Source organism: Gopherus flavomarginatus, chromosome 12, assembly GCF_025201925.1.
Source record: "Gopherus flavomarginatus isolate rGopFla2 chromosome 12, rGopFla2.mat.asm, whole genome shotgun sequence".
NCBI classification, from domain to species: domain Eukaryota; kingdom Metazoa; phylum Chordata; order Testudines; family Testudinidae; genus Gopherus; species Gopherus flavomarginatus.
The window spans coordinates 40739542-40763544 of NC_066628.1; the positions used below are offsets into that span (position 1 = coordinate 40739542).

Consider the following 24003-nt stretch of genomic DNA (forward strand, 5'->3'; position numbering starts at 1 on the left):
CGAGGAAATTTTGACATGGACCTTCTTTTTATTCACTCAGCAGAGAAGAGTCCTAAATCAGAAAACACGAATGTGATTCTGATCCCAAACATTCTGGTTTTACATCAGTGACTTCAGTCTACGTCTGTGTAAACACTAATTAAACTATAAAGTAAATCACTGATTTACTCCTGCATAAGTCCAGCAAACTGCTGAGCACTTTCAACTCCCACCAAGTCAGTTAAATTAATCTACCAGGATCAGGCCTCAACAGCTCAGAATTGGTCTGCAAGTCAGCAACCTAATCTTGCTACCAGAGAAATTGCCTTTTTGATCCCATGTACTATTGTGATTGCTCAGATCAGGTGAGACTTTTCTATTGCGTTTGAATTCTTGACAACGGCAAGCAGTGCTCTTGATGAGGGTCCCTGAGTTATAGCACTCACCTCCGACACCCCCCCCAGCTGTCCATTATAGCCTGAATTTGCGACTTCTTTTTAATAAAAAATTACGCGTGTTTTATTTTAAATATTCACTCCATTTTGTAGGTTCATTTCTAGCAAATCTCCTCCAGACCTTTTCACTCTGCAAAGCATCCCAGTGGGTTTCTCTTGACAGTCTACAAGAAAGAAACATGCACCATGTTGATTGCTTTAGGCTTTAATTAAGGAATCACTCAACTCAGAGTAAAATTATTCTCATTTCAGGCTCACTTCTCAGCAATGAATATTAAGCTCCATTTTTAAATCTTAAAACACTGATGAGAGGCTTGGATGTAGGCTAACACTTAGAGTTGTCTGTATTTGATTGCTTTTTTTAAAAAAATGGGAATTGATAAGGAAGAAGACTTACAGATTTATCTTTTTAATATAATTGTCTGTTTTTTCCAGACATGATCTTGCATTCTTTATGGTCTTCAGTAGGAGATCTGCCTAATAACTGTAACACTGAGTTTCACTTTATTGTCAATTGAAGTAAAACAGATAGCATAAATACTAGGCAGCAGATTACTTTGGGGATATCTCAAAAGGTCAGGCTCATTATAAAAAATGTTCTATTATTGAGTTATATTCCCATCTGTTCATTAAATCACACATTTAGATTTATATTTTGAAAACAGGTAAATATAGAAAACAACTTCAAATAGTAACATATGTTCAAAATCCTTTAGGTGGAGTGCTGAAAGCAGTGGACAGAGTCAATAATAAAATATACTTCTCCCTGTATTGCAGTGCACTGTGGTTACCAGATCTATCACCACTTTGTTATGCGATATCAGGCAAGTCACTTATCCTCTCTGTGCCTTAGTTATTTAGCTCTGAAATGGGCATACCTCCCTCATAATGGTATTGTGGGGCTTAGAAAGACAAGGCTAAAACCTATACTCCTTGCTCTGGGAAAAATCCCACCAACCTCTGATTCAGAATTAGTTCACTGACCTGCGTACAACTGAGGGTAGGTCTACAGTACGAAATTAATTCGAACTTGTTGTATTCAAATTTTCGGAAGTGATTTTATACATTGGGTGTTGTGTATTCCCACTAAAGTGCAATGAATTCGGCGGAGTGCGTCCACAGTACCGAGGCTAGCATCGAATGTCGGAGTGGTGCACTGTGGGAAGCTATCCCACAGTTCCTGCAGTCCCCGCCACCCATTGGAATTGTGGGTTAAGTTCCCAGTGCATGATTGGGCAAAAACATTCTCATGAGTGTTTCTGGGTGTGTGCTGTCACTCGCTCCTCCCTCCGTGAAAGCTACGGCAGACGCCATACTGTACGGTGCACCACCTGTCTCCTGGTACTATGAATCCACCTCCCATGTCCTCTCATCTTTCTATCTACTCTTTCATCTAACCATTTCCCGCCTTTTTTCGGCTACCATGAACTGAGCAGCACAGCTTCCGCCACAAATGCTGCTCTCCTGCTCTTCCATCGCTAGCTAATTTTTCCATGTTGTCACTCCTGGGATCCTGTGGAAGCAGACAGCAACAATTCCCCACCATTTTTCGGCCGTCATGAACTGAGCTGCACAGCTTCCGCCACTTTTTCCACGTTGTCAGTCCTGGGCTCCCGTGGAAGCTACAGATGGCAACAATTCCCTGCCGTTTTTCGGCCATCGTGACCTGAGCTGCACAGCTTCCACCGCAAACTCTGCTTTCCCACTCTTGCAGCTCTAGCGAGCTTCCTGACTCCATGAAAGCTACAGAAGACAACTATTTACCACCTTTTAGCAGACATCTTGAACCAAATAGGCCTCCTACATTTCACGTCCTTTTTCTAGGATTACCCATGCAGGCGCCATAGTGCGGCAAACTGGAGCCTGCTCAGATCTCTGAGGCAGTTTTGACCATTGTAAATACCTCGCGCATTATCCAGCAGTATGTGCAGTACCTGCAAAACCGGGCGAGGAGGCGACGACAGGGCAATTACTATACTGATGAGGACATGGACACAGACGTTCCTAGAGGCACAGCATGTGGCGATTGGGAGATCATGGTGGCATTGGGCCAGGTTCATGCCACGGAACGCTGATTCTGGGCCCGGGAAACAAGCACAGACTGGTGGGACCGCACAGAGAAGCAGGTCTAGGATGATTCCCAGTAGCTGCAAAACTTTCGTATGCATAGGGCCATTTTCATGGAACTTTGTGACTTGCTGTCCCCTGCCTTGAAGCGCAAAGACACCAAAATGAGAGAAGCCCTCACAGTTGAGAAGTGAGTGGCCATAGCATTGTGGAAGCTTGCAATGCCCGACAGCTACCGGTCAATAGGGAATCATCTGGGAGTTGGCAAACCTACTGCTGTGGGGCTGCTGTTCTGCAAGTAGCCAACGCAATCATTGACCAGCTGCTATCAAGGGTAGTGACTTTTGGAAATGTCCAGACCACTGTGGATGGCTTTAATGCGCTGGGGTTCCCTAACTGCAGCGGGGCAATAGATGGAATGCATATCCCTATTGTGGCCCTGGCACACCGGGGTGGCCAGTACATAAACTGCAAGGGGTACTTTCCCATGGTGCTGCACGCACTGGTGGATCACAAGGAACGTTTCACCGACATCAACGTGGGATGGCCAGGAAAGGTGCATGATGCTCACATCTTCAGGAACTCTGGTCTCTTTCAATAGCTGCAGGAAGCGACTTACTTCCTAGACCAGAAAATTACTGTTGGGGATGTTGAAATGCCTATCCTAATCCTCAGGGACCCAGCCTATCCCTTAATGTCATGGCTCATGAAGCCGTATACAGGCACGCTGGACAGTAGTAAGGAGCAGTTCAACTATAGGCTGAGCAAGTGCAGAATGGTGGTGGAATGTGCTTTGGATGTTTGAAAGTGCGCTGGTGCAGTTTACTGACTCGGTTAGATCTCAGCACAACCAATATTCCAACTGTAACTGCTGCTTCTTGTGTGCTCCACAATATCTGTGAAAGTAAGGGGGAGACATTTATGGCGGGGTGGGAGGTTGAGGCAACTCACTTGGTGGCCAATTTCGCACAGCCAGACAACAGGGCGATTAGAAGAGCACAGCAGGGCGCGCTGCACATCAGAGAAGCTTTGAAAGCCAGTTTCATGACTGGCCAGGGTACGGCATGACAGTTGTTTCTCTTGAAGTTACCTGCCCCCTATATAAATGAAAGGAAATAAAGTCAAAACTGTTTAAAAACTGTTCTTTATTATTTGTTGCACAACACATTGAGAGAAATCCAAAGGTAGACCGGGGGATGGGGGTATTGAGTTAAGGGGCTGGAGGAGGAGAGAAGGACATGTCCAGAAACCAAATCAAAAGTTTGCATATGCCAGCTTTCTGCTGCTTGGGCGATCCTCTGGGGTTGAGTGTGTGGGTCCCCATAGCCTCCCCCTTGTGTCTTTGGCCATCTGGGTGAGGAGAGTATGGAACTTGGGGAGGAGGGAGGGCAGTTATACAGGGGCTACAGCGGCAGTCTGTGGTCTTGCTGCCTTTCTTGCATTAGATCCACCATATAGTGGAGCAGGTCAGTTTGCTCCCCCATGAGCTTGATCATAGCCTGCTCTCACCATGCATCCTGCCTGCTCTCACCATGCGTGTCCCTCCTCTCCATGTTCCTGTAATGCTTTACGGGACTCCGCAATTGTTTGCCTCCACGCATTCAGCTGGGCCCTATCAGTGTGGGAGGACTGCATGAGCTCGGCAAATTTTGTCCCAAGTTTGTTTTTTCTGCCTTCTAATCTGGACCAGCCTCTGGGATGGAGTAGATAGGGGACGCGTCGAAACATTTGCACCTGCAGGAGGAGAAAAAGGGAGGGTAGTATTTTAAAAGACATTTCAGAGAACAAAAGGGGACACTTTGGTGTGAGTAAACCATCACACACGGCCAGGCAACAGAATTCAGCTTGCAGGCAGCCTAGGGACATGTGGAGTTGTGTTTCTTCTACATTCATTTCAATGCTTTCAAACCGCTGGGCCCCCTTTCCCATAGCAAGCAATACCTGGTGGGTTTGCCATATAAAAGGAGGGCCTGCGGACTCTCTGGGATGATCGTTTCACACCCACTCACTCCCCGCATGGCTCCGATGAGGCTCTGGGCAGGGATGAGCCCTTTAAACTAAACGCGAACAGTCCAGCGCGGCTGGGTTCCCCCCTGCCTTCCACCATGTGGCTCCAATCAGGCTCTCACTCACCAGAAGTACCTTCTGCAGGGTCATGGTCCAGGAGCCTGCCTTGGGAGTGAGGGGAGGCTATTGGCTCTGGCATTAAGAATCGTTCCTGGCTAGGGGGGGTAACGGATTCCCCACTTGCCGCCTGTGCACTGTCCTCTTCCTCCTCCTCCTCTTCATCCTCCAATGACTCTTCCTCCTCACTCCGTGCAACTCTCCCCTTGCAGGTGTCCACGGACAGTGGTTGGGTAATGGTGGCATCACCCTCCATAATTGCATGCAGCTCACAGTAGAAGTGAAATGTATGGGGCTGTGACCTAGAGCACCCATTCACCTCCCTGGCTTTTGGTACGCTTGCCTGAGCTCCTTGATTTTTGTATGACACTGCTCTGTGTTCTTGGAGTAGCCTCTTTCTGTCATGGCCCTGGAGACTTTAGCGTATGTATTTGCGTTCCTTTATTTGGAACATAAGTCTGTTATGGCAGAACTGTCTCCCCAAAATGTGAAAAGATCCAGTACCTCTCGTTCGGACCAGGCTGGAGCTTGTCTGCGAATCTGGGACTGCGTGATCTCCTGTGATGGTGAACTGTGCTGATGGTAGCCTGTGATAGTGAACTGTGCTGATGGTGACCAAACAGGAAATGAAATTCAAAAGTTCCCAGGGCTTTTCCTGCCCACCTGGCTAGTGCATCGGAGTTGACAGTGTTGTCCAGAGCGGTCACAATGGAGCATTCTGGGATAGCTCCCGGAGGCCAACAACATTGAATTGCGTCCACAATACCTTTAACCTGGGATTGCGATCTCGATTTAAGCGCTACTCCACTTGCCAAGGTGGAGTACAGAAATTGGATTAAAGAGTCCTTTAAATCGAAAAACGGTTTGGTCGTGTGGACAGAATCTTTTTTTTAAGATAACTCGGCTATTTCCGAAATAACAAACTAGTGAAGACCAGGCCTCAGTTTAGTTAGATGATGTATTAACCATGTATGTGGCCCAAAGTGCATCCCATACAACAGCACTTGCTCATGCATGTACAATAGTGAATTTAAAATGAGAAACAGGACTTGAACAAACCCTCAGATCCAGAAGCTCCAAAACTTGGGAAAGTTTAGGTATGAGTCTGACATTTGTGGGGGACCCTCATCTGTGAGCAGGTTGAATCAAATCTCTGTGTCTGGACACGTTATGAAAGGTTTGTTCCCAGTTCCCAATCCTGCAGAATTTTATAACTTGAATGTCACCAAGGGCAGTGGGATGGCTCACATAAAGGAGGACTGCATTTTGGCATCCTTGATTAAGATCTGAATTTTTGGTTCAGCTCTTTAAGAAGATATAAAACAACTACCTTCATATCTAAGGTTAGAACTGAGCCTGCAACATGCCATCTCACACTTAATTTCCTTTCCTCTTCAAAAGTCTCCTCTTGTTCTGTACTGCTCTGAAATAAGGAACTGTGACTATAATTCTTTTGAAAAATGGGTTGCTGATTTTTCACTTATTACAAATGTGCATTTATCTCTGTGTGGATCATTTTCTTTTTAAAACAAATTGGCTTGGATTTCCTCCCCAGTCCTGTTGTTTGTGTCTGAAGAATTAGTTACAAAAAAACCCCACAAACTTTTGCTGTAAAATTCAGTTCCTCCAAGCTACCTTTAAGTGACAAGCAAAACTGAAAGATTATTTATACATATTACCCAAAGCACCAAATGATAAGTGAATGATTTCCAGAAACTGTACTGCATCACAGAGTGTTCCATTATATAAGCTTCTAAAAAATAGCACTATTAGCGTTCCACTAAATAATTATATACGTAAGTGGCAGTCAGGATGATTAATTCTTCAAAACTTCTCAGTCTTCTTAATTCTGAAGAGCATGTGCAGATTATTTCAAAAACTACTGTTGATCAGAGAGCACTTGTTTGTACTGACAACAAATGCATGAGAAAGTGAACACTCTCCACTTCTTGAAGGCTTCAAATCAAGACTGGATGTCTTTCTGGCAGATATGCTATTGCCAAACAGAAGCAGGTTCATCACATGACAACTGTAAGGAATTCTATGGCCTGCATTATGCAGGTGGTCAGACTAGATGATCTAATGGTTGCTTCTGGCGATGAAATGCAGCCTTTAGAGAACAGGCCGGCATAAGCACCATGTTCACCCTTTCAGAAAGTGTGTGGGGTGTTCAGATCTAGCATTTTGGTTTAATTAGTCAAGACAAGGCTTAAGTGAGACATGGGCCTCAAGCTGTACCTTGACACAGGGGTCAGTTTCACACATCTATATAAAGACATTCATTGGCAACTCAAGAATACTGTAAAATAAAGTCTCCAAAGGCGAAATCAAGAACACTTGGACTGGCTGTCTGAACACAGAACACATGGATGCACTAGGACGGCTGTAAGTGGGGCTTTGGAAACTGGGCCCAGGACTAACAATTTTTAACCTTTCCCTGGGAAATAATTACCAACTTTGTGCACCTTGTCCTCTCTGAGTATCTCAAAGTACTTCACACCTCACAACTTCCACCACGAGACAGGTAACCAATATCCCTTTCACAGACAGGAAGCTGAAGCATGAAGGAAACTTTCCCCAAGAGAAACAGAGTAAGTCAGTGGCACAGTGAAGCGAAAGACCCAGATCTTCCGACCCAGTCTTGTGTTTTAACCACCAGATGATGTTTTCTCTATACAGAGATGACTCAGGAATAAGGGTCGGTGGACACTCTCTTTGCAGAAGAATATGCGAAGCTCAATTGCTGTACAGTACCAGAGTCCTTAGCAGAGAACAACGGGGAGTCCCAATGCTCCAGTGGGGCACTATACCTCAGGCAAGCACAATGCCAGCAAGAGCCAACAAGACATGTCCAAAGTTCCACCGTTGGTCTGAGTGTAGCTTTGCTGAATGGTGCAGAGAAGCAACAGGCCATAGTTCTACCATCTCTCAGGAATCTAGTATCAGTGCTGGCATTATCCGTGAGTAACGCCAGCACTGATATTTTACTGTAGAAGCAAGTAAAGTTCTCTTCTACAGTAAAACAAGGCTCAAAAATAAGTTTGCTCAAGTTATTTCTACCATCGGTAATCAAGATGAATGGATACCTTCTTTACTTGGTAGGCTGAAGCCTGTGTGAGGTCATATACTGAATTAACGTCCCAACCAATGGTGAAGCAGACTGGGTTTTACACTTGCACCGGGAGAAAGAGAGCCAAAAAATAGATTCTGATCTCTAGAAATAATGAATTTAGGAAAGTATCTGTTTACCTCTTTGTGGACTAGCCTAATCACATATAACCTACAGATATCTAGTCGATATTTCTACTTAAGTTACTATTACAGCCAGGAATTTCACCCAAGAATGGTAGTCTGGTCTGATTGCTTCTTGCAGAAGTCTGAAAAAAGAATTTCAGCCTGCACTGCCTGCTGTGCTGTCTTGTAAATAAAGAAAATTAATTCTCCAATAATTCAATGAGGAACAAGGTATCTTGAAATGGCTCAAAAAACCACTCTGACTCTGCTGCATCCATCCATTACAAAGAAAAAGCCACAGGGCCTTATTTTGCAGCCCTTGTACAAGAAAAACTCCCACAGAAGTCTCTCCTCCCCCATTTAACATAATTCTCACAAAAGAGAACAGATATAGTGGTTGCTATTAAAAAGTCAACACTTTATTAGTGACCATGAAGTGGAACCTAAGAAATTATGTTCACTCCTTATTGTAATTACAGAGGAAAACAGTGATATTTCAGATCTCACTGTGCAGCCACTGGCTTTTTTAACAGCAAAACCTTGCACCTGGATGAGGTGGTGCATGTAGGAACTCTATTTTTAGTAAAACTCAGAATACTCAAATTCTATCTCCAAATCCAATTTTCAAATCAGAGGTAACACCCCCAAAATTCCAATTTAAAGTTTCCTCACATGGCCAATTACAATCCCATCTGGCCTGTTTGCTGATGGTGAGCACTGTTTATTTGATGGTGGTGCCATTGAGTAGTCATGTGACCTGCAGCTGAAATTTTCACAACTAACCACCAGACAGCTCTATAAACAAACACGCCTTCAGGCTTTCCCACTATCACCATCATACAAGAAGATGTGTGAACTCTTGCCACTGCCACCATAGACCCAACCCAGTGTTCTATGTAAATACCGTTTACAAACTAATATCAATTTATGAATGAAGCAACTAAAGCATGGTTGCAGACACAACTGTTGATATGTGTTGGCTCAGTCAGATAGTGTTTTTAAATGAATGCACTATGGAGAAATCCACAATTTTTACACCCCTCTACTCTAAACAAAAGACTATCCTCTGTCAGCTGGGCCAATTAGAAATGCCCAGATTTCTGTTTTGCCTGTTTTCAACATGAATTTATTCCTCAGAAAAAAAAATCAGATGATATAATTCTGAGCTAGGACTAAAGGTGTGCACTGGCAACAGGTATCTGCCCAGAGTGTATTTGCTTTCACTGATATTTTGAAGAGCAGTTGCATTTTCATGAGCACAAGAACATTTACTCTCATTCTCACCTCTACACATGCCCCTTCTCTGAAAAGGTCACTTGTTGACAAATTTTTCTTACAAAATCGAGAGGGAAAAAAGTGTCTCATTACCAAGTGATCTGAAGTGAAGTCTTCAAGATTCACATAACCAAATTAACTATCTTTTCCTAAAGATGCCATTTGACACATACAGTATAATAGCGACAGACTTTGTACAGTTTGGTGTTAAATGTAATGGCACACATTCATAAACCTGCGTTGCCACCTAAACTGCAGTACAGCATAAGAAAGGAAAAGAACATGGCACGTAAGCAAAGCTCACTGGTAGGCAGCTACATGAACTTTTTCCTACCCCCATATAAAGGTAACAGTGGTCCTGAACATTGTGTTCAAGCGGAGCGTACTTCTAGAGAGGAAGCAATGGAGAAACTGGCAACTGAAGAAGAGAATTCTTTTTTTTATGTATCTAGGTCCTTGAAAAAGGAGGAAAACTGTCAATATTCTGGTATTACCTTCTTTTCCAGAAGGGACTAGATCCTGGATTCCCAAGCGAAGTCCATGTCCATGTATCTTCTAGATATCTAATGTACTTATATGACCCACATTTCTGTATTATCTGAGTTCCTTACAGTCTTTAGTGCATTTATCCTCACAACATCTCTGTGACGTAGGAGTGCTATTGTCCCCATTGTACAGATGGAGAAGTTGAGGCGTGGAGAGATTAAGTGACTAGTCCTATGTCACATAGGAAGACTGGCAGAGCAGGGTCTCGAACCCAGGTGTCCCTTGTCCTAGGCTAGTTTCCTCACCACTGTGCAACATAACTCTGCAGAGAACCCTCCAACTGGTTAAAAAAAAAAAAAGCACCTGTGCTATTAGTACAGCCCTCATAATCTAATAGAAGCTGCAGCACAAGGCAGGGATTTTGGCAAGTGAATCATCACAATCTCAAACCCATAGTCACTGAGACTGACCTACTCTGTGGCTCATCCTTACCCAAACCCTTTTGCACAGAGCTGTGAGAAAGCTGCAGTGGAGACCAGAGTGAGCAGAATCCATGCACCACACACACAGGGTAGCATAAAGGTTCTGCTGTGCTTACGGCCTTCTGGATCTGGACTGAAGGAGGTGGGGCAGGATTTGGCTCAAAGATATTCATTAGAGTTTCTGCTAAACCAGAGTTGCTTGTGCTATTTTAGTGCTGTGGGATGAATTCATAATAGCCGCAAAACCAAACCACAAATATTATCATGAGTGTTTACACCATAAACTTATGTTACAAAGTTTACTTTGCATTCGTGACTCTTTCCAGCATGTAACATCAATCAAAAATGCGTAATGTGGATTATTATGCAAATACCCCAGGCATAAAGAAAAGTCTCCTCTACTTCTGCATTCCTGCACATTCTTTAAAGTTGAATGTACTTTAGCTCTTGAAATAAGTTAAATTTCAGAGCATTTCTTGCTTTCTATTTTGTTTGCCTTTTTTTAAAATCCCAACTGATTTTTTGTTTTTAGTGGAGAGGAAAAAAAAGTTGCCTTCTGTGGGATGGTCTGTAATCCTCTTAAGCAACACCAAAAATGGATTATAAAATAGGGTTCAATTTTAAAAAGTTCTCACCAAAGATAAAACTGTAAGAGCTGGAGCATGAATGCAGACTATCTACTGTACTAAAACAGGGTTCTACTTAAACACATCTGAAACATGGCAGACTTAGGCTGCTCTGTCACTTCGTATCTCTTGAAAATGTTACCCGGCATCATACTTTGTGACATACTGCATTTATTATTAACCAGCATCAGTCAGAGACATCCAAGTAATTATGTCCACATCTGAAACAGAATATCACATTGAAAGATCTAGGACTAGAATATTCTAACTTGAGTGGTTTCATGTTAGTCTCCTAAATGCATATTTAGGTACCTAAATAGATATCAGAGGCAAAGTTTTTCAGTGCTTAGTGTATCTGAAAATCAGGCCTCTAATTTCAAATCAGGCACCTAAATATGCATTTAAAAAGCCCATTGTTAGACATCAACATTTGAAATCATGGACATAATTACCTGGATGTCTCTGACTGATGCTGGTTAATAATAAATACAGTATGTGACAAAGTATGATGCCAGGTAACATTTTCAAGAGATACTAAGTGACAGAGCAGCCTAAGTCCGCTATGTTCGAAAGCCACAGACACTTATGATCCTAAATCCCACTGAAAAAATCAATGGGATTTAAGTTCCTAAGTCACTTTGGAAAATGGAACTTGGATACATTTGAAAATTTGATCCCAGCCTTTTTTCTGGAACCCCCAATACGATTTTGCAGCCTGACCTTCTCAGAGGTGTCAAGTTTCATGAAGAAACCTGACAGCCTCTCCATAACCAGTGCACCTAAGTGATCTGTGCTGCTTTACTTTCCAGCATGCTATTTCAATGAGCCATTAAACGTAACAGTTCATATTTGTGTTTCCGGGCCAAATTTATTTTTTCTGGTGACATATTCTTCATTAAGTTCAATATTCAACATTCTTTGAATATTTAGGGGATATGTTAAATAGGCCAAGACTTCCAGACACATGTCTCTCTCCATGCTGTTCTGGCAGGTCTTAACTCTTTATGTCTCCAGCTATGGCCATCTCCTCCTGATTCGGCAATGGGTAATTGGAAAGCTCTCTAGATTAGATATTTTGAGCTCTTGAAGACTGAAACCTCACCAGTGTGTAACAGCATTATTTGGCATCAGATCAAACTGGTTTCTATACATGAATTAGTTTATTAGCAATTAAACTATTTCAATTCAGAGAAGCTAAACTGGAATGCTTAGAAACTACAGAATGGCAGAGTCTCATTCTTAACGATTCCCGCATACCTACCGGGAAGAGAACCATCCTAGATCTATTATGGACCTGCTAGGCAATCTGCATAGTAGGGAAAGCAAAGTTGAAGTTCCCTGCTGAATACAGGCTGTTATAACTTCCAAGTTGTTTTCCATTACTGACCTTAGCATCTGAGTATGCATAACAGTATAGTTCCAGGTATTTGACGGTCCAGAAAAAACTTCCAAGAACTCTGAGAAGTTGCTTTACATCACATCAGTATGTAATTAAGTTTAAAATCTGCAGATGCTGCTCTTTGTATGGTGCATGGATTTCATGTCCATAAATCCCTGGTTTAATAGGTTGTGTTTCATTTATACTATCACTTACATCAAGCTAATTTAGCACTCTTGGGATGTTATTTCTAATCTGATCCTCAAATCACAGCTGTTGCCGTAACAATGGAGAAATCTAATACCTGATCAAGTGCAGATTCTTGTGAAAAGGAAAAAACAAGCCTTGCACAACCCGAGATTTTCTAGATCTCTGAGGAAAAGGTATATGTGGAAGTTTTGGTCCTGTGATAGTGACATAAAACACTGTCCCTGCTGAGACCTGATTCCATCAGCAAAAATGTGGGCAGACATATATTTCAATCATATTAAAAAAAACAAACAGACACTTAAAATAAATATAGTAATAATAATGGTAACAGCTGGCATTTTAGCCATCTACTTCATACCTTTGGCCATGGTGATAGCAGGAGGTTAAAAAACCAGACCATAACCAACACCCCTGCTCCATGAACCATTTATCTTACCTTACTCTCAAGTCTCCAGTCCTTCTTAACTAACAACTACAGAAGCAGCACATTGTCAGACTGTTCCATCAGGAGCATCATTAGTTAAGCGCCAGTCATTACAGGGAGTTCTAGCTGTTTTGAGGTAAACATTTCCTGAGGTCGTTGCGTGAAATACAGGTTAAAATTGTCTCACTTGTTAACAGAGATACATCCTGCGATTTTCACTCTCACCTTCCCACCTAGTTATCATGCACACGTCAACCACTGAACAGCCCACAACATGTCGTATGTATTTCTACATAAATAACAAAGTTAGGAGAAAGCTTAAGCTTAAAGATGAGAATTTTTCTACTTATGGTATCTTACCACTGGGGCCTCCACTGAAGCCGTATCCCGTTATTCTGACTACCCTGTACCTCTGTGTTTCTGGGTTACTTTTATGTTTTGCTTATACTTGGACTCAACTGATTTGAATTCTACTTTTGCCTATATTCCCAAGGTGCTACTTGCTTAGATCCATCTAGCCTGTTCTACACTCACATTGATTGTTTACTAATAACTAATGTAATCACTTCGCGGAACTGCCTTACTACACATTCCTTTTCCACGTTATTCTTTTTTTACTGAAATAAAAGACACTTGCATAATAAAATAGTAGACGCTTACATGTTAGGGTTATGTTTTCCTCACTTTGTTTTTATTAGTTTATTATTAGGTGTGTAGAAATTGCTTTGCCTAACACAGTCTCGTATCCATAAGCTAAATTCAGCCAATTGACAGTCAGACTTACCAGTCCCCTCTTTTCTTCACAAATGAGCTGAATGTGAATTTTGGGATAAGTCGCAGGAGAACAGTCACCACCAAGAGATAAAAATGGTATCAGGAACCGTGCACAGTCACCACCAAGAGATAACAATGGCATCAGGAACTGTGCACCTTCTGCTGAAGAAGAGAGCAATGTTCTTCAGCTGACACACCAATAAAACCGTCACATCATTCATTCTAATGCCTTGGTGTGTACAGATGTATTTGTGCACTGTGTAATGTAAAAACAAAACCATATATTAAAAGCTAGGACTTTAAAATTGCACTTACCTGGAACAAAGCTTCCCTGGACCACCTCTTTATAGGCCCACCAGCCCTCATGGATTTTTGGTGAATTCTGTTGAGCTAGAAGGAAACAACCAAAGAAATCATAAAACATTAAGAAAACCTCAATAATACAAGCAATTTCAAAACTCAAAAAAAAAATCACAAATCTATAGTGATCTAAGACACCACAGCAGCCATTATGCTGCATATGATGGACACTCAGAACTTCATGGCAGCAGCTAAAACTCAGATTGTCCTGTTCAGATCCCTACCACCTAAGCTAACAGAGGATCTCTGTTAGCAACACACTGAGTCTATTGAACACAACTGATGAATTTTATATATACCCACATCCACACTACTCTATCTAGTTCATTACAATATTACATCTTGAAGAATTTCGAAGTGTTTCACGCACGTGTATTGCTTCATACAGAACCACCAAAATGCAGCCTCTTCTGGGCTGGAGGGAAGCAATGTGTGTGGGGGGGGGAAGGGCACGGAACACTGCATTGCACAATGGACAACTATAAGTCAAGAAAAATCATTAAAGAATGGCCAGTTGTCTCTGTATAGATATGTCTGTTATGTTCAGAAACCTCCAGGACTTTTCAGTTAATCATTCTGAGAAGTGTTATACCATTTGAAACAGTTTTCACATGTTCGTAGCGCCAAAAAGTAATTTGTATCAAACATCCGGTTTTAATTTAAAACAATGGGATGGCAGCAAACGTCATGTTTGTTCCACAATTTTGCAAGGTGGGGGTTAGTCGGGGTGGTGGTGGTGGGGGGGGGAGAAATCAGCTAAATGGAAAGAAAAGGGAAAAAGAGTGAGAACAACAGGGCAGTGGAAGACAGAGGTGTGAAGTGATGCTGAGGTGAAAAGATTGTGAGGGAGAGGAAGAGGGACAGTTGGAGCAAACTATCAGCACAGGGCAAAGGAAGTCAGAGAACATTTTACTGTTTTGACAAGAATGTCCTGAGCGCCCAAGCTGCTTGTGGGGCTTACAGGCTCAAGTCTCTGCCTGGCTCCTGGTTGCTGCTGTCCACAAAGCCACACGGTGTGGGTGTGTGCATGTGAGCGCGCGCAGAGGTAGGGAAGGCAGCAGCTGGGTCCTTGTGCTGCCAGAGTGTGTGCAGATTTCCCCTACACAGTTCTGGGTGCTGGGGGAAGGGTGGTCCCAGCTGGGCCCAACTTTACACCACTCCCAACCCTGGACCAGTGTAGCAGTCCCTGCTTTGGCTGCTTCTGGTCCGATAGGCTGGAGTGTCATACAAAAGTATAATGATGCACCCCATCATTGGCTCTTATCACATGTACAAATGAAAACACAATTCATTAACATATATTAATCAGTCTAGAATTAGTCTATGATGGCAACACAGACTCCTCCACTCAGATAACTAACCATACCTAGTCATAAGAACGATTTTTTTAAATTGTCCCACCTTTTCTTTCTAACATAGGCCCCAACCCTGCCAACACTTACATCTATACTTGACTCAAGCATATGACGTAGTCCCACCAAAGCCAATAGGACTACTTATGTGAACAAAGTTAAGCATGGGCATAACTCTTTGGCAGGATTGGAGCCTAAATCTCCTCCATCAAATTAGTAAAGGAGTATCATTCATGATCTGCAGTCATCAGATATTTCAGTTCATGTATATTGCTTCAGCTTTGTTAGCTGTGGTTGCAAGAGATTCCGATGTACTGCCCCTCTTTTTGGGAGGCGGGGAGTATGCAGTAGATGCAAAGATCCTTGTCACAGTTTGCTTCAGATTCTGTCGAACATGAGGTGGGGACACAACGGATTCCATAAATCACTGTCTACGGAAGCGGTCTCTGAAGAACTAGTTCAAAGCTCTTGGTCAGCTACAGACAAAGGCTGCAACAGATCCAGTATCACTGGAGAATGGTTTTGAGCCAAAGGGTGGGGGGCAGGAGTCGTACAGTAAGAGCAATTCCCTAGGAGCTCCTCAATACCATGCACTCTATCAGCATGCACAAAAGCACTCCAGGGTTTTGGGGTTTTTTTGTTTTTTGGACTAGCCTCCACTCTTTGTTTTTAATTTGCTTTAATGCTTGATGGCACTTGCCCTATTTATCCAATGGTGAGAACAAATACTACCCAGAGAGCAACAATTTTTGACCAACGTGATTCTTTGGCTGGAACCAATTTTAACATACAAGATTTAGTTAAACTATTAAAAGGTACATGGGGAAAAGACAGAAATATAATTTTTGGTACAACTGTCCTGGGCCTTCATCTGTGCAGCGTGGAGCAGCCCCATCTCTCGTTGAATTCAATCAAGGTACTGTGGTGATAGGGATGTCTACGTACCCACAACACCACGGTATCTAATGGCATCACAAACATGAAGTACAGCACAGGAGTTTCATTATTCCCATTACTTAGACTGTAATCATTTTGGGGCCACAGACTGTCTTTTTGCTATGCATTTGTACAGTGCCTTGCACAATGCAGCCCTCGTCCATGACTAGAGCCCTTAGAAACCTCAACAATACAGTTATGAATTTTATACATAGTTAAACCAAAAGACAGAGCTATGATGGCCAAAATTTTCAAACCTGGATGCAAAAGGTTATGCTCCTAAATAAAACTGGTCTGATTTTCAAAAATGCTGAACACCGGCAGGTCCAGCGGAGTTCAATGGGATTTATGCATGTTCAACACTTCTGAAAATCAGGCCTCTTGTAATTAGCTGTTTAAATATGCATTTAGGAGCTGAAATTGAGGCAGCCATGTGTGAAAACTTTGGCTTTAGTGGCTGGTCTGAAGTCACAGTGGAACTGAGCGGCAGAGCCAGGAACTGAAACCTCCAGAGCCCTAGTTCAGTGTCTTAACCACAAGCCCATTACTCCTTAGTCTTAAAGCAAATTAGAATTGCACCAAAGTTTATCACCACAGTGTGAAGCCTCTCAACTAAAAAAGAAAATGTCCAAACTGCATGGACAGGTACAGAAAACAAACTTGCATTTCATTTCAATAGGTTTCCAAAAGTTGAAGCCAAACATTTACGTGTTTCTGACCTTAAGTATTTTCATATGCTCAGAGTATTATGGAAACCTCAGCTATCCAGCATACCACTAGCGTACATTTTGCTGTATATAGTTTTTCTGAAGCCGTTGCACTGTGAGTGATAACTTCTGAAAGTAAACATGCAGTCACAAAGAAATGCTGGAGTTAGCAGCTTTCTGTTATAATTTCATCTTGAGGTCAGCTATTTTATACAAGAATCTCAATTACCCCTGAGAAAATTCCAAGAATCTAATGGCAGTACCTTTGTTGATTAAAAATTACAAAAAGGTCATAACATCTGTCTAAAAAGGATAGAACACGAGGATCGTTACACATTGTTCTGTCAGTCATATAAGCGGTATTTATTTGGTTTCTCTTGACGATTTAAGTGACTGATTGCAAACAACAGAAACAAGAGTAAAACCGAACTCAGTTAATGATACTGAGAAAGACAGAAACCTTCTGGTTATGAGAAACCAACGCACAGCCACGATAGCATAGGAGTTGTGTGGGGACCCAGGGTGCTTTCAGTACTGGGGCTGTGTCAATAAGACAGGAAACATTTAACTGGAATTGCTATTCCACTGGGCACTCTTTACATTTTATAGATCATCATTATTCAACATCTCTATCGATGTTGAATTCAACATCTCTATTTGAGTGACATCAAACCAGGTGGGGCTTCATTGTGTTAGGCACTGTATATACATATAGACAATGACAGTACACTTGCGAGCTCATTGGGGCAGGCACTATCTGGATATCAAGTATTCAGATCATAAATGTTATCCCTGATCCTGCAGTCTGATCTGTACAGGACAACCCCTATGCCTGTGTATTCCAGAAGATCTGAAGTGGAGGTCCATATAGGCACAGGGTTCTGAGCTATGTATATCAGATTGCAGGACAGATATCTCACTATGGTCAAGCTACGTGACTATTTGGATGAAGACCTCCATAAATTCACAGCAGCTACAAGAAGCTAGAGACACGGTCCATTAGGAGATGTTCTTGCCTCCAAGTCAGCACAGAACAGTTCTCCCCATTAGTACTAAGGGGCTCTGAGAACTGCTATTGATAATGCCTTTCGGAGAAGATCTAATAGCATGGTATTGACCATTATTAAAAATTCCTTGATGCTTCAGCAAGAGTAGAGGAAGTTCCAAATCAAATCTAGGAATTATTCTGTTTATTTAAAATCCCACTGCAGTTTAAAATGATGCTGAAGTGTCACCGTAGCATTATTATATACAGTTGCCCATAGGTGGTTGAATTTCAGTAATGGATGAAGTGATTACACACACACACACACACACCCCTCTCAAAGATCTTTGGGATGAAGGGCACTATATAAATGCAAATTATTTATTATAACCAATATATGTACATAGAACAGAGAAACCACCAATCTTACCCATTTTATAGCCAACTCCAAAATTGTACGCGGTGATCTATTTCAGACCATCGGGGGGGGGCGGGGAAGAGTAATTGTTTAATAGACTCATCAATACCATAAAACTAATGTACCAAAAACACACAAACACACTGATTCTGTTGTGCCATGTCATATCCTCCCTTCCATTTCATAAAACTAATATCAGAAAAAGTAAGATATTTGCCATCCTTTTAAACTTTTCTGCATTAGCATGGAAAGCCATCATTCTCAGCTGTGTGAAATGAACAAGAAAACTAGCTTATCAAGGCTTTGTACTAAATAATTGAATGTCTGTGCAACTGTTTCAGCTACAGTAGAAGGGCATGACCTGGCATCACTCCGTGCATTCCAGAGATATCAGATCTTTATCAGTTCAGCACACATGAAAATTACACGTATAAAAAGTAGTTAAGGAAGCTAAGTACGTTGAGATACCGTCTTACAGCCATTTAAAACATCCGAGATAAGGCAAGAGCACTGCTGGGGCCATTGTTGTATTATGGCAGTCTGCAGCCACTGAGGAAATCAAGTGGAAGACAGTGGTGTTGCTGTCAGAGGGCAGCTAGGGAGACAATCCCCAGCGCCATGTTCTTCCTTGAACCCTGAAACCTCAACATTTAATACCCGTTCAGGCAAAACATCATGCAAAAATTGTGCAGAGTCACTGAACATGACTTTGCACTCCGCTGTGCAGCTCAAGTAAGCCCTGATGCCAGAGACCTATTTTGACAGATCCTACAGGGACTTGCAACGGAATGGAAAAAAACAGACTCATGAAGCCTTCATTTCACAGAATGAAGGGGGGGTGGGGTGGGAAGTGTTCCAAAACCCTTCCCTCCTAACCCAACGTGCGAATCAGCATGAAGCCGAAGGTCTTATTTGATAAGCAAGGAATCTGTTCTTTATTTTTGGAATTTAATCACACCCAAAGCTGGATTAGTAATGGAACTGTGCCGTAAACACAGGACTGTAAAATAAAGATGAACCAGCATACGGACACTCCTTGCTGGGAATCCTATCTGTGATTCTTACACCTGATGCACACCCAGTATGTTGTCTCTATGCTACCTAAAGTCATGCCCATCTGACATGATGGCCTTACGCTGCACAGAAACAGATCTGACTTTATAGTTTAGAGATTACGTCCAAGGAATGAGGCTTTTTACATCTGTAGCCTACATGATGCTGCAAATAGCAAAATTCCCTCAGCATGCCTCTTTTAATCCACTTGAAGGAACAACGGAAATGTACAACCCCCTATACTTTATTGCAACTCCTACACTGCTGTGTCACCTAAATGAGACAACTGGGTTTTATTTATTTAGGTATTTCTATGTTTCCATTGCCATAGTAATTAGGCACTTAATTTCATACACTGCTTAAATGCATGTGATCACGTCTCGCCCCAGTGGCTGGCCCTTATGAAGGATAAAGGACTGTTACTTACTCATAATTAAAGGTGTTGCCACTGATGGTCCCAGGTTCCATCCCCCAATTTTGCACTATTTATAGACACATAGACTTTAAGGTCAGAAGGGACCATTATGATCATCTAGTCTGACCTCCTGCACAATGCAGGCCACAGAATCTCACCCACCCACTCCTGTAACAAACCCCTAACCTATGTCTGAGTTACTGAAGTCCTCAAAGTGTGGTTTGAAGACCTCAAAGTGCAGAGAATCCTCCAGCAAGTGACCCGTGCCCCATGCTACAGAGGAAGGCGAAAAACCTCCAGGGCCTCTGCCAATCTGCCCTGGAGGAACATTCCTTCCCAACCCCAAATATGGCGATCAGTTAAATCCTGAGCATGTGGGCAAGACTCACTAGCCAGTACCCAGGAAAGAATTCTCTGTAGTAACTCAGGATCCCACCCTATACAAAATATATATATATATATACACACACACACACACACACACACACACCTATTTTTATTTATTCATGGGCACACATACTGCATATATACATTATGTGAAAACATTAAAAAACAAAATGAAAAACGGCACAGTTCAAAGGAATCAATCCACACATTCAAATTATGGATACATGAAATTAACATACAAGTCCAAGATGGGTTTAAGAATAAAGGAAGGAGATGAAAGAAGATGAGACTGTCTGGAATGACAAAGCTTGGCACAGTTCTGGCCACTAGTTTATATTTCTGCCATATCTGTATTTTATTTCCAGAAATTCCTCCATCCACCCTAATTGTTAATTATTAGCCTTACTTTGGTCAAAACATCATTCAATCAACTTTCCAACTCCTCCAAACAAAAAAAGCTATCTTTTAACAGTGGGGAATATGGATGTGACCACCATCGCAGCAATACAAAATATCCCTTGTGCAATCCCTGTCTCGTACTTACATAATAAATGCTCAATTTTATTAAATTAAATCAAAGTACTGAAATTATGGACTAAGTTATTCCCCTTTCCCAACCTTAGTTCATTACACTGAGTTCTTCAAGCCATATAGACTATATCCTTAGGCGACTCCGCAGAACGTGCCCAATTTAAGAACTGGATGAGGTCATGTTTGAGCTGTCTGCTTGAAGCCCAGTACCTTTGATGCAACATACTGAGCTAGCTGAAGCCATGTGATAAGGTGTTAATAGATTTCCTCCTCAGTGCTCACTGATGAAAGCAAAATTTAAATTGATTTTCTATCTAAATTTCAGATTACTGTAATTAATAGTTGTGTCTGTTTTATCCACTGTAGGATTGTATTACACACTTTGAGCATAGCTTCTTTGTGGTATTACCTACACCATAAAAATGATGATGTGGGAAAAAGTTTAGAAGGAGATTATTTGTGAGAAAAGTTAAAAATCTACTTTTCATTTCTGATCTGCTCACAGATCTGATGACTCAATTCAAAATACTTAAATCAGTATATTGTACAGAACTGTTAGAACTCCCCCCTTCCCAGGAAGCATCACTGAATCTGAGAGTCCACCATAAAAGCTACTGGCAATTAGAAGAGACTACTTGGCCCTAGGAACAGACCATGCACAGAAGTATTTTCCCAAGAGCGCTGCTAGCACTAGCACTGTCATCTGTAAATGCCATTTGCAGATGCAATCCAAAGTGCTACATTCCTGTTTCCCTTTAAGGGTGACAGGATCTTGCAATGATCTCCATTTGCCACAAAGCTCCCTCTCTTTCTCAGTCTTGACATCAGTGGTCTCTGAACATAAAAAGCTGTGTTGGTATCCTGCCAGACCCCTTTCAATGCAGCAGTGCAGAAGTAGGATATTTATACAGAAGAGATATGACATAGCTGTGCCTTTCATTTTATCAGACAACTGCAGATGCATCTCATTTTGGAGTAAAAAAGGTATGTTGCATGGGCAACCCACCATCAATTCCTTCTCCACCCAAACATCCCCTAAGGAACAGTCCAAAGCAGAGGGGAAGGAGGGTTGGTAGTGGACCACTCATAAAGGGGACACATCTCAAAGAACTGCAGCTACCACAGAAAGCGAGTAACCTCTTCTTCTTCAAGTAGTATCCCTGTGGTGTTTCACTTCAGGTGACTTCCAAGCAGTACCCCAGATGGAGGAGGGAGCTTTAAAAGAGAGTCCAGAACTGAATACAAAGTACTGCATCAGATCTGACAGCTTGGATCGGGCAGAACATCTGAAACCCATGTAGCAGCCCTATCCATTTCAAATGCTGGCACATTCTTCAGTAACACCATATATGTAGCCTGTGATCTGGTTGAATGTATTATCACCCTTTGGGGAGGGGGGGAAATGAATGCCCACAGCATTATAACAACTGATAATACATCCAGTTATTCATCTCAATAGTCTCTGAGTAGAGATCAAGGATCCTATGGATCTATCCATGAAGGAAATGAAGAGCCTAGATGACTTCTTAAATAGCTTGGCCCTATTTAAGTAGAAGGCCAACACCCTTCTAATATACAGAGTATGTAAACAGGACTCCTGTAGAGAACTATATGGTTTGGGGAAAAACATTGGTAGATGATGAGATTGATTGAGGTGGAACACCAAAAGAACCTTAGGTAAGAATTTAGGGTGTGGATGTAAAGAGCCACTCTCTTTAAAGAATACCATAAAGTGGGGGAATCTGTCTTCAAGGCTCCCATCTCCCTGACCCTATGTGCCAATGCGATAGCTACCAAAAAGGCTGTCTTCATAGATAAACCAATGGGAACCTGTTCCCTGTTTCATTTGAGTGGAGCTCTCATAAGGTAACTAAGTATCAGGTTATGTCCCAGGTTCGAGTAAGGTTTCTAATCTGTGGATAGAGATTCCCCAAACCTTTAATAAGCCTAAAGGATAACAAGTGAGCAAATACGGAGAATCCTTCTACCAGAATATAAAAGGCTACTACTGCAGCCAAATGGACTTTACTTGAACTAACTGATAACCCTGATTTATTTAGGTCCAACAGATAATCCAGAATGACTGAAAGTGGCACTAAATCAAGTAGGAGGCAGTGACTACCACCACCAAAGGAAGAATTTCTGCAGGTAAGTCGTGTGGGTTGATCCCTTACTATTCAGTAACACCATTTGTACTTCTGTGGAGCGAGGTTTCTAAACCTGTGAACCATGAAGGAACCATGCCCTGAGGTGGAGAACTACTAGGCTCGAATGAAGTACACAACCTGCATTCTGTGTCAGATGACAAACAGTGGTTTCTTGAGCTGTCCATTGGCCGTGAGGATACTGAGATGGGCTCTCCATTCCAAGAGTGATGCAGCTGTAGTTAAAGTCACTGATGTGGCTGTGTGACAGAAAGGAACACTGAGTCGATCCTTCCACGAGTCTCTCACATGTAGAGGAACTGTTTCCAGTCTGTCCAAGGTGTATTTGAGGGAAGAATAAGTCATTCTGAGCCAACTCTGGAAGCTGTGGAGAGACAGCCTCGCATGATCTGTCACAAAGGTGCAAGCTGCCATGTGTCCCAGGAACCAAACAGAATTCTTTATTGTGGTTCAAGGGCTTCCTTGAATCGTCCATACCAGACCTGACAAGGTTACACATCTCTTTAAGAGAAGGTAGGCTCTAGCTTCCAGCAAGTCCAGATATGGCCCTATAAACTGTATCTTCATGTGGGTTCCTGTGGAGTTTTTTACATTCAGCTGCTGCAGACCCAACTCCCAGAACAGAGCAAGGGCTGTCTAGGTAAAAGAGAGCATTGCTTCATAGGAACAGCCCTAGAGGAGCCAGTCATTCTGGTACAGGAAGACTAGGATCATTTCTTGTCTGATGTAAGCAGCCACTACTGCCAGGACTTTTGAGAATGCCTCTGGGGTCAATGAAAGGCTAAAGGGAAGCCCCGGGTAATGGAAATGATCCTGACCTATAGTGAAGCGTGGGTATTTCCTGTGCAATGGGCGTTTTACTATATGGAAATAGGCATTTTGTAGGTCCAGGGCTGAAAAATCCATCTCCTTTCTGTAGTGAAGGAATTATAGCTGCCAGAGTTAGCATCCTGAACTTTTGAGACTTCACAAACTTGCTTAGAAGTCTTAGATCAGTCTCCACCCTCCATCTTTCTTTGAGACAAGGAAATACTTTGAGTAAAATCCCTTGCCCTTGGGAGGAGCAGCAACTGGTTCTGAAGCTTCTAACTGAAGGAGAGTTCACTTATCGTCTCAATAAAAGCCCAAGAGAGATCCCTGAAGATGGATGGGGAAAGAGAGTGACATAAAAGGGATGGCA

The 24003-nt window shown here is 42.3% G+C and overlaps 1 protein-coding gene across 5 annotated transcripts in view; it reads right to left on the reverse strand.

Annotated features, from left to right (window-relative positions):
* The window catches only part of CA10 (carbonic anhydrase 10), a 338146-nt gene that overhangs the window by 271425 nt on the left and 42718 nt on the right, over positions 1-24003 (reverse strand). For all 5 annotated transcript variants that reach the window (XM_050920127.1, XM_050920126.1, XM_050920129.1 and 2 more), the window contains one exon: positions 13830-13904. In XM_050920127.1, coding sequence (XP_050776084.1) covers positions 13830-13904 — 75 coding nt within the window. The remainder of the gene's footprint in view (positions 1-13829; positions 13905-24003) is intronic.